Raw genomic sequence first — 15,332 nt, forward strand, 5'->3', positions numbered from 1 at the left:
TAAAGAGACGGCGAGTCGACATAGGTAGAAAAATTCCTGAAAATACCAAATCAAACTCACATCTTGTCTCCATCTCAAGAATTCACAACACAAGTGGAATCTTTTACGCAATACTCTATATGTCGATTCCAAGCCAGAACTATTGTTGAGACTTCCAAGTGTTTCTAAACCCCAAAACCGAAGAGGACGCCCGTTCACTGCGACCGAAGCAAACGCTAACCACAAAGTTGAATAATCACGATATGTCGGCAACATTGATGTCGACTTCACAATTGACATGGCGAATAACATGTTTGAGTCGTTGTGCTTGTTCAATGCTAATTTTGACAAATTGTATGATGTGGTGAAAATGTTCAATTCCCGTCATCTTTTCCTTTTTCAAACTGAGGAAGAGCTCACCAACAACGGACACATCCCAAAGATGTTGATTTGCAAAGTCAACCTTGTCATGTAGTCCATGGAAGTCGCCTAGGGAACGTATGGTCAAGCTAGACGAAGCTTTCTAGGACCTAGATCGACTCAAGGCACGGGTTTAATTAACAGGCTAAAAAAAAAATAGCAAATGGATGCGGCCGGAGGCAATATTTTTTTTGGTCTCTTAAATATATTTCAGTTTAACGAGTCATATTTTTTTAAAAAAATTATACTTTCAAAATGAAAGGAAAAAAAAAATCAAATTTAATATGTTATTAGTCATACTTTTTATGAAAAACATTTTAATTTACACGGTGCATTCTATTTTCGTGTTTCAAATGATAATTTTTTCAGACAATAGTATGATCATAAACTTCAACCAAATACATAAGAGAATATATAAAGCAGCATCAAATTTCGATTAAACTTAACTTATTATCAAAATATTTTATTTTATTTTCAGTAAATATGAAATCATTTTTATATGACATGAGTTCTCTTTTAATTTTAAAAGAGAACTGATTTTTCTTCAGTTAAAAATCATTTTTCGTTCCAAAAATGATATCCCATTCCCACCTTCTATATTATCTTTATCAAACATTTATTGTAATCATCTTCCCAATATACCTTGCCCCACATAATCTTGATAAAACGTGTGACCAAAAATCAACTTTATCTTAGAAGTACAAGGTAGATCAAATGATTCACGGAATTCCAAATAATAGAAAAGTCCTTGAGACAAGTTACAACGATAGGCTTCATATCACAAAGAAACAACGATTGACTTCATACAATTCTGAATGGAATTGATTTAACATCTGATTAATTATAGTGATACTTTTGACAATTTTTTAATTTTAACTTTTACAATTTTGAATCATCTTAATTACTCAAAAATAAATAACAAAATGTTAGCATATATATTTATTTGTATAGGATTAAGAATAGCCCATCTTAATTAAAAATACAATAATAAAAAGTATTTAACTCTTTACGAGTACATGAAGAAATCAGCAAAATCAGAGACAAGCTAGAAGGGAAACACTTATTTATTATTGAAAAATATTGTAATATACGAATGAGGAAAAGCATAATATTTTTGGAGTGTAGCATTTTTAAAATAATAAATATTTTAAATTTTAATTTATATAGTATTTTTATTTAACGATAACCAATTATTTGAGATTATTTTCTTATAAATAAAACGTGTAAACAATAAATGAAATTAAAAGACAATTAGTCCAATAATTCAATAATCCATCTTCCTTTTAAAAAATAGTCAAAATTTCATTTTGTTATAAAAAATAATTCATCAGGTACACAGTAAATTAATTAACTAAATTATAAATTTAATTAAATTTTCAATTAATTAAATTTACTATTTAGCTCATTAATTTATTACGAGCTTGATGTATTATTTTTTAAATAAAATAAAATTTTATCTAAAATCTTAAAAAGAGTTAAAAGAATGAAACAAATTTTTGCAACATTAAATAGACCCAAAAAAAAAATAGTTTTAAGAAAATCTAATTTGTCTTGAATTTCTCAAATTAAAGTTTTAAACGGCCAAAAAAACTAAAGAAAGATGGATTTATTTGTCCCTGGTATATTCCTAAGTTCCAAACATATATAGATATATAATATTGCGGTTATAATATGTTTTAGAGAAAAAAAAAAAAAAAAAAAAAAAAAAAAAAAAAAAAAAAAAAGTCGCTTCCATAGAAAGAAAGAAAAGGGAAATGAATATTGTGAAGAAACGAGTTCCACGTTGGGAGTGAGAGTTTGTTTCTCTCTCAGCTTCTTTCAAATCCATCCATCCATGGCTTCTTCTTCTTCATCGTCGTCGTCGTTTCGGTCTCGTTCTCTGATCGTCGTCTTCTTGTCAGCCATTGCTCTCGCTGCTCTGATTTCCGGCTCCTGGCGGCCGAAGCTTCCGATCGATCCTCGGGACGCGATTCCTCTGCTTCCGCGGAGACTCTCGCTTCCGATCATCAAATCGCTCAACACCGCCGTGGATATCCTGCCGAGCTTCGTCGGCTCCGCCGCGGAAGGAGGCGCCGAAGTCGAATGGAAAGGAGCGTGCTTCTACGAGAACACGGCATGGCTCGAGCTCCACAATAAATCCGGGACCGAGTTCGGTGGTGGAACTCTTCACATCAAGGTTGTGCATATATCTACAAATTTTTTATTTTTGTGTACGTTTGTTGTGTTTTTTGAGCTAGCTCAGTTTGTTGTTGAAAATGGAAAAGGACAATATGTTGGATTTGACTTTGAGTGTAGTGTACGTTGCTTTGTACTAGGGATACAAAAATACGTAGACTTGGCTCTATTGAATCATTATTCATTTTCTTTAACTGAAAATGAAAAGAAAGAAAAAAAAAATAACTTTGTTGAATTTGATTTGAGTGTAGTTTTTAGGATGTTTTATACTGATGATACTAGAATGGGGAACCTGGCTGTTTTGGATTATTATGAATACTGTAGCTGATATAGTACTTGAACTGTGTTTGAGTTGGATTGAAATCAGAGTTAAGTATTGGATATGTTATTAGTGCAAGATCAGGTTAGTGTTATTGATAGTACTTCTATTAGTTTGATTTTGTTATTTTCTGAAGTTTACAGTGTTTTGTACATGGAAAAGAAAAACAGATTTTTGTCTTTCCTGTGGCTGATATTTGTGGCGTTTCTTCTGTGAAAACCAGGCATGTTTTGCTGTGTTTGAGCTTGCTCAGTTTTTCTAGTATTGATACTGTCTAGTAAAGTATATGTTTTATTTGATTAGTTTTGATATTAGTTGGCCAGAAGTTTGAGATGTACCGTATTCAATAAAAAAAAAATGTTTTCTGAAATTTGAAGGTGGTGGTATTTGACTTTCTAAAGCAATAACTCAGTTTGATCTGTCATTATAAATACAAAACTTTTGCTTACTCTGACTCGTGGAATTGGAATTTGACTTCAATTAGTGAGGTTAAGTGTAATTCTACTTTTTTTCTACCTGGAAAGTTGAGATTTTTGTGGACCCTGTTCTGATATCTGACTTATGGAAGATTCTTGATGGGATGGTTTGTTGGTTTGTGGCTTTTGAGATTTCTAATTAGTCTTCGAAATTGTGATTATTGTTCCTTTTCCTTCCTACTGGCTAACCATGGTACAAAAATTTCAGCATAAATAATGGAAATTCGTAATCTCATAAATTATAGGGAATACATAATGGGACGTGATGTTCGTGAAATAGTTGCCTATAGGAAGAGTTGACCGAAACACATTTAATGCATTTTTTGAGAATCTCTTTCTATTATATGTCTAAAAGAAAATAAATATTATGTGTGTTCTGATTCAGGTAAGCAAGGCCCATAGTTGGACATGCATGGATTTATACGTCTTTGCAACTCCGTACCGTGTAACATGGGATTACTACTTTATATCCCGAGACCATACGTTGGAGCTCAAAGAATGGGAAGGGAAAGCCGAGTACGAATATGTGAGTATTTACTTCTTTTTTTTTTTTTAAGCAGACTTGTCCAAATATAAATTTAAGGCTTTCATTTTGTTGACATCCGATATTTGCCTTCATATATTTCAGGTTAAAAACAAGGGGGTTTCCATTTTTCTCATGCAAGCGGGGATGTTGGGAACACTTTCAGCGTTGTGGGATGTCTTTCCTTTGTTCACAAACACTCAATGGGGCGAGAACTCCAATGTCGCGTTTCTCAAGAAGCATATGGGGGCCACGTTCGATCAGCGTCCTAAGCCATGGATCACAGACATTAATACCGATGACATTCACTCAGGAGATTTCCTTGCACTATCAAAGATCCGTGGACGATGGGGTGGTTTCGAGTCCCTGGAGAAGTGGGTTAGTGGATCTTATGCCGGCCATTCCGCTGTTTGCTTGAGAGATTCGGAAGGAAAACTGTGGGTGGGTGAATCTGGGCATGACAACGATCAGGTAGCCATATCTAAATCCTAAAATAGTGGACAATGAATGAGTTAGGACCTTAAGGGTAGTATCGTAATTAGAAATCGATTGTTACGCAATTACTGAATGAAATTTTGGGATGTTTCCCGAGGGAGAGAACAAGCCTCACAAAAGCTTATGATACCTTGTATTTCCCTATTTGTGAGTAATGATAGATTCAGGGTCTTACCAGTGTGATAGTTGTTGTTGCATAAGTGTGGTATTTATGATTCAACGAGCCTTATCACCGTTTGTGTCGCTGGGGTTTGGTCCAAGGGAATGAGAAAACTGATTAAGATGGATCGTTCGTTGATGTTTATAGGGAGAAGATGTTATTGCTGTGCTACCATGGGATGAGTGGTGGGATTTCGAGGTGAATGAGGATGATTCCAATCCTCATATCGCATTGCTTCCTTTACACCCTGATTTGCGTGCGAAATTCAACGAGACCGCTGCTTGGGAGTACGCGAGGAGTATGGATGGAAAACCGTATGGATACCATAACTTGTTATTTGCATGGATCGATACAAAAAATGGAAACTATCCTCCTCCATTGGATGCACATTTGGTATGAATCTCTGATCTTGATTTTATAGTTGGTGCTGATTCTTTTTTTGTGCAATGATCCAATGCTAGAATCTTTTGTCGTAATTACTTGATTTTGACCTTGTTACATTTTGATTGTCTTTTATCACTTGCTCGCGACGGAGATCTAGATCTTAAAACCTTTTATTGTTCTACTGGGTCTCAGAGGTTTTTTTTTTTCTTTTCCAAATTGTAGATCGCATCATTTATGACAGTTTGGAACCAGATAAAGCCTTTATACGCTGCTAACTTGTGGAATGAAGCGTTGAACAAGAGACTTGGGACTCAGGTATTGCAAGTTGCAACTATCGAATTTGAATGCTGTAGCAATTTATTTAGGTATTGTTTGATGATGTTTTTGTCAACTCATTTTGTAAATGGTTCCTAAGTAACAGAAATGACCTTCACCTTCATTTTGTTTACAATAAAAAAATGATCTACCGGGACCTGATTTTCTGTGAAAAGGATTTGTACACCACATCCAAATGGCATCTACTGAGCAAACAATCTGAAAACTTATTTTTGGCTGAAAGAAAGAAAAAAAATTAAGGAAGGGATTCTCATCTTCGTAGGTATTCGTTTACTTTAATCCCTACTCCATTAAAGGCACATTCATATCTTGTATATATTTCATACAGGACCTCGATCTTCCTGAAATTCTGGTTGAAACAGAGAGACGCGGGTCCTCTTTTGATGAACTGTTGGCGCTTCCCGAGCAGGATGATTGGCTGTACACTGATGGGAGATCGACATCTTGTGTTGCCTACATTCTAGAAATGTATAAGGCAGCCGGACTTTTTGGTCCAATTTCTAGCTCTATCCAAGTCACAGAATTTACGGTTAGTTTACTTTATCCAGAATAACTCCAGGGTCATATATTTATATAATTCCGTATTGCTACTAGAAATGTTTGCGGAAACACACCCCCGTTCATTATTGTTGATTGTGTCAGCTGTCAATTGAGTAATCCTCATCATAATATTTGAGGATGTGCGAAAAAATCGGAAAAACCATAAGCCGGACCATACCACCGGTTTTTTAAATCCACCACTCCGGTTTAAAACGATTTTTATCCAATCCGGTCCGATTTTTTAGAGTGGTCTAAAATGTTCCGATCTGGTTTCAAAATATGAGACCGCGGTTTAGGCGACTGGACGGACCTCCTTAAATTTTTATGGATTTTTTTTTTTTTTTTTGTATGAAAAAAATCGAAGACATTTAAACCTACTCATTTTCGTTGGACATCTTAATTTATAGATATGTATTTTTTTTTTTTTTTTTTTTTTTTTTAAATTCCATTCTCTTATCAAATTAGGCCTAAAAAAAAACAATTCAAACCGGTCTAAAACGGTTTCGTCCTGTTTAGTTTATTTTCTTAAACGGTCTGGTCTAATCTAGCTTTTTTAACCTTTTTAAACGGTCTGGTCTGGTTTGGAGACTGGTTTTAAATTGGACTAGACCGTGCACACCATATCTAGCGCATCATACGAAAAACCCTAAAAAAGAAATTGATTTTGTAGATATCCAACAAATATATGCTACTTCTGATTCCTGAATATGTAGAAAAAGAATTTCATTCTAGTGAGATTTTTTATTTTTTTCTCCAGGAGACGGGTTTGTTTTTAGTACTGATTTATGGTTCCTAAAAATTCAGATAAAGGATGCGTACAGCCTCAAGTTCTTCGAGGACGATCCGAGCCGGTTGCCAAAGTGGTGCAATGACAATGACGATGTGAAAATGCCGTACTGTCAGATTCTCGGGAAGTATCGAATGGAATTACCTAAATACAACACCATGGAACCCTACCCGCACATGAACGAAAGATGTCCTTCACTGCCTCCAAAGTACACAAGACAACCAAATTGCTGAACCGATTGAAAACCCCTCGCGATGGTTATTTCTTTTTACTCATCGTCGTCGCCGATTCTGGTTCATTGATAATGATGCTATGTCCCTAAAACTGTTGCATAGTAGTTTGAACCTATTGTCCCTTGTAAATATGATAGTCAGTCATAGGGTTTGTAGTACTATTTTTCTTTATTAAAAGAACCCGGTTAAATAACTTCACGAGCCACGCTTATGCAATAGAAAGAAAGAACTGTGTTCTTTTCTTAGCAGATGGAGAATTGAATGCCCTTTTGTTTTCACTGTTCGCATTTTAATCTGAAACGTAGTTTGAGAGTAGAATTTTGTTGACATTTAGTTACAGAGACTGAGTTTCGGTGGGGGTTTTCTTCTTCCTCTTCTGTTTGATTTGACATTGCATTTCGTTGAAACGCTGTCGGTTTTCCATGGAAATTCCACAAAAAAGAGGCCAAATTTTGTCAAATTCGGTGGGTTTTTTTTTTTTTTTTAATCGACATTCAAACCACGAAAGAAACAAAATTACTGGCTTCGTACACGTATTTTGAGTATGTCTTCTCAAAAGTAATATTTTTTTTCTTGAGCAATCTTAAGCTTTCGTATGATTAAAGAAGAGAGAATTATTTACCAGTGATTCGTTGCTTGGATTCCCAATGTGTTTCGAGGTAAATTATGATCTCTTCTTTTTGCTTCGGCGACTCGGGCTTCAGGAACAGTATAAACGTGCTTCTGACCCGCGTATGGTCATCACCGCTAAGCTCCAACATACACCAATTTCCCAAAATCATCTTCTTGGAATTGGTTTGACTGTTTTCAGTGACGCTATCGTCGCCGGTGAATATGAACTTGGAAAGTACTTAATTCTCTCTCCGAGCCATTTCTCTGATGTGTTGCCCCGATAAAAGGAAGATAAAATGCTGAATAGAATACCGATGGTTCTTTGTGTGTATCGTATAGAGCTCGAAAGAGGGTCTTTAAGAGGATTGAACCCTCAAGTTACAAGAGCTGTATATTTTTATATAAGTCATTTCTGGGTTTTTTTTTTTTTTTTTTTTTCTTTTGGTACTAGGCAATGGTTTTTCTTGCTCCTTTTGGGCAGGAAGATTCCCTCTTTCTCTTGTTTGTGTCTGTTTTTATTCAAATCATTGGATTCTCGATGAACATTGTCATGGGGTCAGTTTGCTCAATCGAATTCGTCAAATGCTTGAAAGACTAGACATGTTGTCATCTTCTGGACCGAGTGTTTTCAGTTTTTGCTCGGTTAAGTTCGTTGTTTTGGAGGTATTCTAGACTTGTGTTTCTTTAACCGAAGTATTCGAGTTCATTCGACTGAAAAAAAAAAACTACACAACCATGTTTCTTTAAGAAAAAAAGAATGCTCATCTTATGGTTTGTGATTTTTGGTTTAACCTTTTCTCTCATATAATCCATGACACGTTCGAGCAATTCTTCTTTGTTCCAGTCTGTTCTTGGACTTCATTTGCCGGTCTGTGACAGTTTTATCGAAGCCTGATACTTCAAAATATGATCCTACTTTTATTTTTATTAATAAATATGATCCATGAAACTTGATGTAAAAAAGATCATATTAATAAATAAATAAAAGCTTGAAACGAATCTGTAAGACTCCTTGTTTGCCTATATGCTGAAAATTTATCCCTTCCCTTTTTATTATTATCATGCACCAGCTTCTTCCCATGTTATATTTTTCTTATTTTGAGGAATTCATGTTATATCTCTAAGAGAATGGGACTAGTTCAAAGTTCAAACTTCAAGGTGGGTTAGTTAATATAGACTACTAAGTATAGACCCCCTAAACAAACTCGAAAAAAAAAATATTGCTAGTGAATGTTCTACCAGCATTGAATAAATTTATAATTGCAATTAATCCGGAGTATTATGTATTTATGATTAATTTTTTTAATTGTATAATCTATTCTTCATTTTGTATAAACAATAAAACTAATTACCTAACATTATCAACTTCGTTTTTTTATATCTATAACATTATAAGTCTATATTAGTTTTAGCCCTCATTGACACGATAATTCATGACTTCATCCCTGTTTGCTTGTGTTTACTTTTCAAATCCTAAAAAAAGAAAAAGAAAAAGAAAAAAAAGACAAGATTGGCTACAGGGCCGGCCAAAACTCACCGGGGGCTCTCGGCGATTCAATATTTTGGGCCCTATAATAATAATAAAAATTTAAATTTTCAGGGTAAAAAATGTAAATTTTTTAGAAAATGGGTCAAAAATGTAAATTTTTAAGGTAAAAAATGTAAATTTTCTTAAAAATAGGCAAAAAGTATAAATGTTTTGGGGCTCATCCACATATGGGGCCCTAGGCCTGGGCCTAACGATGCATTTGTTGATAATAAACAGAGTGACATCTTTAATTTAATTTCTATGTTAGTCAAGAAAGACTTGCTTGTGTTTACTTTTCAAACCTAGAAAAGACTGGAGACTTGATGGAAAAATGTATTGGTTGGCTAGTGAATGTACTATATCAGCAATTAAGTAAAAATGTCGTTTCTTGATAATGGGTGTCATATCAGTTTAACAACTTGATAATGCCATACGACGACAATTTTGTCCGTAAGTGACCTATGAGTATAACTAAATTTATGTTGGTCACAGACTTGTTTGTGTTTACTTTTCAAATCCGAAAAACTTCATAGAAAATTGTTTTGGCTGGTTACTGACCGTTCAATAAGGATTAATATGACTTGGACCACATCTTTAACGTGATGATTACATGGTGATTAAAAACTTCATTCAAAACTAGACGTTTCAATACTTGCTTGTGTTAATTTTTTTGGCCAGCTCAGCTAAGACCAACGACTTCATAAATTTTTTTTTATTAATTGTCATGTCAGTTTCACAAGTTGATAGAAGAAAGACGGAAAAAAAAAACATCGTTATTGTGTAAACTTGACTGCGTCTATAAGACTATAACCACAATAAATAAGGAAGTATTTCATATTGTTTTTATTTTTATATACAAAATAAATATATTATGTGTGTTTTAATATTATCATTAATACCACAACACAGAAGTTGCACGCGTCAAATATAATTTAGAATTGAGCCCAGCTCTAAAATTTTTGAGGCTAAAGCAAATTTATTTTCATAAGTTTTTAAATTTTTATTTACACTATTTAATATATTCGGGCCTAAATAATATATATTTTAAACTTAAAATATATTAAATTTAGATATTTTTCTATATAATTTAAACCTAAAATATATTAAATTTAGATATAAACGTTTATTTAGAGGAGACTTAAAGCAATTGCTTGACTTCCCCTAGAGATTAAGTTGGACTTTTAGATTCCTGAGTAAAAACAAAAGACTAACTTTATTAGTTCCTTCATTTCTTATTATTGTTATATTGTAAATACTACCATTTTCGTTTATTTTTTACAAAAAAAATAATAATAATTTGAACTCCACAAAACACCCTTAATAGAATATATATTTATTTACTATTATATTAAAAAAATCAAAACTTCTCTTTAAAAAAAATCCTTAACTTTTTGTAAAGAAAGTTTTTTATTTAATTTTTTTTATATATGAATAGAAATTATAGAGTTCTTTCATTAAGGGTATTTTAGAGAGTTCAATTTTTTTTTTTTTTTGGTAAAAAATAAACGAAAAAGTGGTATTTGCAATATAACACATTTATGGGGGAGATATATGTCATTTATATTAAGCTGAAAGAATATGTCCGAAAAATTGAGAGTATAAATTGCGCACTTCGATTCAACAAAATACCAATGAAATTTCAAAAAAAATAGCTATATGAGCCACCTAAACTGTAGAAATTGTGAATTAGCCAACTTTTAGTAAATATTCCATAAATAGTCACTGTGCATACGTGGCATCTTATTAACTTCTTAATTTTTACATTTTTGCCCTTCTTAATTTCGGCCACCTGTTTTTTATTAGGCATTTAAAAAAAAATTGAATCAAATATGAAACCGATTAGGAAGTTTCAATTTGAATAACCAGCGATATTCAAAAATTTAACCGCTTGCTTAATTTGAATTAGTTTCTATTTTCAGAAATTAGCAGTAAATTGAGTTCCCGAATATTTTCCCATTTATTAGCAATCTGTTATTTATTTTCGGAATAGTTATTGATACCTTTTGAAATTCAAATTGAATTCCTTTTCAGCGTTCTTCCTAAAATTCCAGAATTTTAGGACGTCCAAAATAATCTACTTTATTTTACGACTTATTTACTATAAAGTATCCTGAATAGGGGGAGTATATGTTGAGCATTCTTGTTAATTGCTATAATTTCCTGCTATAATTTACTGATTTACATCTACCCAAGCATAACGATTGCAAGTTGTTATGTTCTGTAAATAATAGATTTACTGAGCATAACGTCATATTTCAACCAACAAAAATTACACCATTCCTACATACAGGTTAATCTATGCATCCAAAAAATTTCCTACACGCTCGTGTCGGCCGATCTTTTGACGGGGTGCGGAATCGGCACCTTCTTTGGTATCTTTTTTTGGCAGAGTAGGATCAACTTCGGGCTTGTCAAGGGCATGTCCATTCACAATTTATTAACAGTTAATAACTGGAAAAAAAAAATTTCAAGACCAACAATTTTTCAGAATTACAAACCCATACCGAAACAAAATTTATAAACTCATTTCAATCTTTCACTCGAAACTGATTTTCACACCTTTAAACGACAGCCATTTCTATTTTCTATTTCGTCCCCAAACAATCGTAACCCAAAACTGTAACCCACTTCCCGAAATAAAGCAAATGGTTTTTCGATGAATAAAAATCTCGGAACAACCAAAATTCTTAAAAATTGTTGTCGCATGTAAGTAAATCGTTCATGCATACCTTCTTCTGAGCCGTCTGGTTTGAACTCGGTCTTAGATCTTCAAACGCCGGTCAGATTTTTCCTTTGATTTCGAATCGCCGCTTAGGGTTTGTCTCTGGGGTTTTTTTTTTTTTTTTTTTTTTATAGAGATTCGGGTTACGTGTGATGGTTTATTTCTGGTGTAAATGAATATCCCTCGATATCCGCGCGAGCAGTTAAGGCCGAAATTTGATTTTCTTTTTTAATTAATGGGCTAATAATATCGGGTGGGAAACGCCTGAGATATAAGTGTCTTTTCGTCTATTGTAAATAAGTGACTCTGGCTATTTACAGCATATTAACGAAAGGTGTGCTGTTTTAGAAAACCACTATAGCGCTATGGCTATATAGCTTAATAACCTTAAAAATAAACTAATTATACATAAAATTTCATATTCTACAACTAATTTAACAAAAAAAAAGTAAAAGACACATTCAAATCTAAATCCTAGTTTCCAATGTTACAAAAAAAATTGAAAAAAATTGGATGCAAACTCCAATTAAAGTTTAAATGCAATAATGAAGTTAGAAAACTAAGAATTTGAATTAAATCATCAAAAACTAATGACAAATTTCGTGAGGAACACTAAATATCATCATATTTTAAGAATTATCGGTATTTGACCACTTACCGATAAGTTTTCGTCGGAATGCGTGAAAATTTGCCTAAAGACAACCGAAAAGTTGACGGTTTCCTCGGAATCCAAGAAAAAACGGAAAGTGAACGGTTTTGTACATACCGGTACCGGGACTTTGAAAAAACGATTTCTAGACCGGTTTCTTCTCTTTTTATTTATTTTAATTAATGCCGTTTGTTTCTATTTTATTTGTTTGGAAACGACAAAAGGACCTAACTTTGCGTCCCCCCACGTCTCTATACTTTTTTGAAAGGACCTACACGTCTCTATACACTCCAATGATTCGTTGACTCATTTTCAGCTTTCTGTTGGGGATTTAGAAACTTTTTTTTTTTTTTTTTTTTTTGAAATGCATGTTGATCTGGTACATCTGGTTATAGTCCATTTTTTTTAATGAAGTGGTTATGTTATACATGAAAGACTTAAATGCTGGGACGGTCCCAACTTAATTATAAGTTTTCTAATTTTAGTGTCTATTTCTTTTTTGTTGCTGAAATTGTTCGATCCATGATTTTTCTTTATAGCTGAAACAGTTTCATCTAGTTTTTATTTTTAGTAACAATATGGTCTTTAAAGTTGGTGACTACATGCATATCACTTGACTTAAAAATCACTAAAGAAGAAGCCAAAATTTCGGCAATACGTAAATTGGAAATAAGGGAAAACTCTCGTCCAAGGAAGATGATATATAACATATTGTCAACAAGACGACAGGACAGGTTAATACAGAAAAAAAAAAAATATCAAATCAAATTGACTACAAACTTCGAGTTAAATATCCTATCATTAACACCTATCACTTGTATAGGTTCATAGAAAATTACAGAAGAATTTCGGCATACAACAGCAAAGCCGCGTGTAGTGTAACAGAAAAAAAAAAAAAAAAAAAAAGCCATTATCGGCTGTTTTTCACGGAGCTAAGAGCAGTGCATGAACGTTAGAAAGTGTGATAGATTTGCTGAGAGTCGTATCACTCGGCTTTGGCCGGAAAATGGTTGCCACCAGTTGCGATTTTGAATAAGTAAAATGCAGTCATGACACCACTGCAAAATAAATAAACAAAATCATATGGGGTTGTAAATGCAAATTAAAAGAAATTTTTTTCTGAGTCCATCTAGTTCATGTCCCTCATTGAGTTAATAAACCTCATTCAAAACACTTCAAATGCCTCAAAATCGAAATGAGTTTTTTTTTTCTTCTATGATTTAGCATGTTGGTGAACATTTATTGGCTGGGTCAATAGGCAAAACAATTTAGAAATATAAAACAAAAGGTTAAGCGATTGTTACAGAATCCACCTGAAACTAATTCTGTAACGAACGCGCAGATTAAGTAATTTCATAGTATATACAGGTGAGCTGGTTAAAAAAAATATTATCTTTATATCTAGGCTTTTTAACGCAAATAGTTTCTAGAACTATTTAGCAGGTGGCATTTTGGTCCTTGAACAAGTTTTCTTATCGAAATAGTCTTAAGCAATTAAATTTGTAGGATTTTAGTCATTTAAAAAAATAATAATAATATTTCTAAAATGCAACAAAATTAATAGTTTGAGTACCGTTTTTGCTCGAAAATTTTTTTCAGGAACCAAAGTGAGACCACACACACTAAGAACCCATATTTAGGAAAATCAAAAGGCAAACCAGAGTGAGAACAAAGATATTAGAGTTCTAACTTAATGTTCTATGTTTCTCTAAAAGAGGGTTATGCTAAGAAACAGTGTGTCGGAGAAGAATAATAAGAACGATTCAAATTACCTGATACCAGCAACGATACCAGCCGGCATAATCTTGGAACTCTGCAAATAACGCTGTCCCATCACTATCGCCAACGCTGCTGCACAAACTGGTTTTTTTTTTTTTTTTTTTTTTTTTTTTTTTTTTTTTTTGTTTACCAAAGATAATAAATTTAGTGTTGTAATTAGATAAAATTGTAGTAACAAGAATGAACGAACCAGGGAAGCTGTACAAGCAACTTGAATTGCAATAACCTTTTTAATTAGTTGTTGTTCAATGTACAATATTAAATACAAATAAACTGTATAACTCATCATAGGCACTTTTTTCTGAAATGAAAAGTTTATAGCAGAGCTATGATTCCCCAGATTGTGCCATGAAAACAAACTCTACATTATCAGATCTCCTTTGAGCTAAAATAAAAAACCAAAGAAAACGTTTTTTTTTTGTTTTTTTCAGTTGAATTTTAGAATTTTGACTAGTAAAGAAAATGAAAACCTTTCAAAAAGTCAAAAGCATTTAAAGGAAAACAATAATCAGGATATTCTATTGTTAACAGAACAAAATCAGTTTTAAGCTACAAAACTACGCAAACAGAATTATCGATTTCAGAAGACAAATCAAATACGATTAAAAAAAAGAAAAAAAAAAAAAAAAAAAAAAAAAAACAAACAAACAAACAAACAAACTAAACTAAACTCAAATTTTGAAGCACGTTAATGCCGATCGAATCAAAGGAGAGTAAGAGATGCGAATTCAGATTTACCGGTCTCGAGAATGAAAGCGAAGTAGGAATTCTTCCGCTTCTTGAAGGCGTTGAGGCTGAGATAACCGGCGAGAATGAGAGCGAAGCCGGTGCCGAGACCTCCGCCGAGAGAAGCCGCGCTTCCTTTCTTCAGGAATCCGATCAGTCCTCCGACCGCCACAATCAGGCCGTACGGGATCGTGAAGCAGAAATCGTGCATTTTTTTTTTCTTTTCGCTTCTGTTTGGTTCCCGGGAAAATTCTCAGATTTTCTCAGGGAATATGGATCAGAAACGCAGATAGAGAGAGAGAGAGAGAGAGAGAGAGGGATTTTGGTCAAAAGTTTCACGAGTCAACGACTATTTGGCGCGTGGAAAGAGTGCTCTGGTCAAAAGGGGCTACTTTTAGTCTGGATTTCCGATTATGCCCCTCGTAATTTAATCTCAGAAATGCCCTTTCACTGGTGGAAATACCGACTAAAATATGGTAAGAATCTGAA

At 33.4% G+C, this 15,332-nt stretch overlaps 2 protein-coding genes across 2 annotated transcripts; one reads left to right on the plus strand and one right to left on the minus strand.

The window, feature by feature from the left end:
• Positions 1 to 2,096: 2,096 nt before the first annotated feature.
• Positions 2,097 to 7,105, plus strand: LOC149398528 (uncharacterized). The gene is made up of 7 exons (XM_089615569.1): positions 2,097 to 2,575; positions 3,755 to 3,895; positions 3,998 to 4,363; positions 4,695 to 4,940; positions 5,154 to 5,246; positions 5,596 to 5,796; positions 6,612 to 7,105. The coding sequence occupies exons 1-7, from the start codon at positions 2,234 to 2,236 to the stop codon at positions 6,825 to 6,827; spliced, it is 1,605 nt and encodes a 534-aa protein (XP_089471695.1). The 5' UTR covers positions 2,097 to 2,233; the 3' UTR covers positions 6,828 to 7,105.
• Positions 7,106 to 13,021: 5,916 nt separating this feature from the next.
• Positions 13,022 to 15,175, minus strand: LOC149398529 (Transmembrane proteins 14C). Its single transcript, XM_089615286.1, has 3 exons — positions 14,856 to 15,175; positions 14,111 to 14,198; positions 13,022 to 13,396 (listed from the first exon to the last, which is right to left on the minus strand). The coding sequence occupies exons 1-3, from the start codon at positions 15,052 to 15,054 to the stop codon at positions 13,324 to 13,326; spliced, it is 360 nt and encodes a 119-aa protein (XP_089471412.1). The 5' UTR covers positions 15,055 to 15,175; the 3' UTR covers positions 13,022 to 13,323.
• Positions 15,176 to 15,332: the final 157 nt, after the last annotated feature.

Source organism: Urtica dioica, chromosome 5 (genome assembly GCF_054948205.1).
Source record: "Urtica dioica subsp. dioica isolate 48M chromosome 5, U.dioica_male_clone48M_v1_H2, whole genome shotgun sequence".
NCBI lineage: Eukaryota > Viridiplantae > Streptophyta > Magnoliopsida > Rosales > Urticaceae > Urtica > Urtica dioica.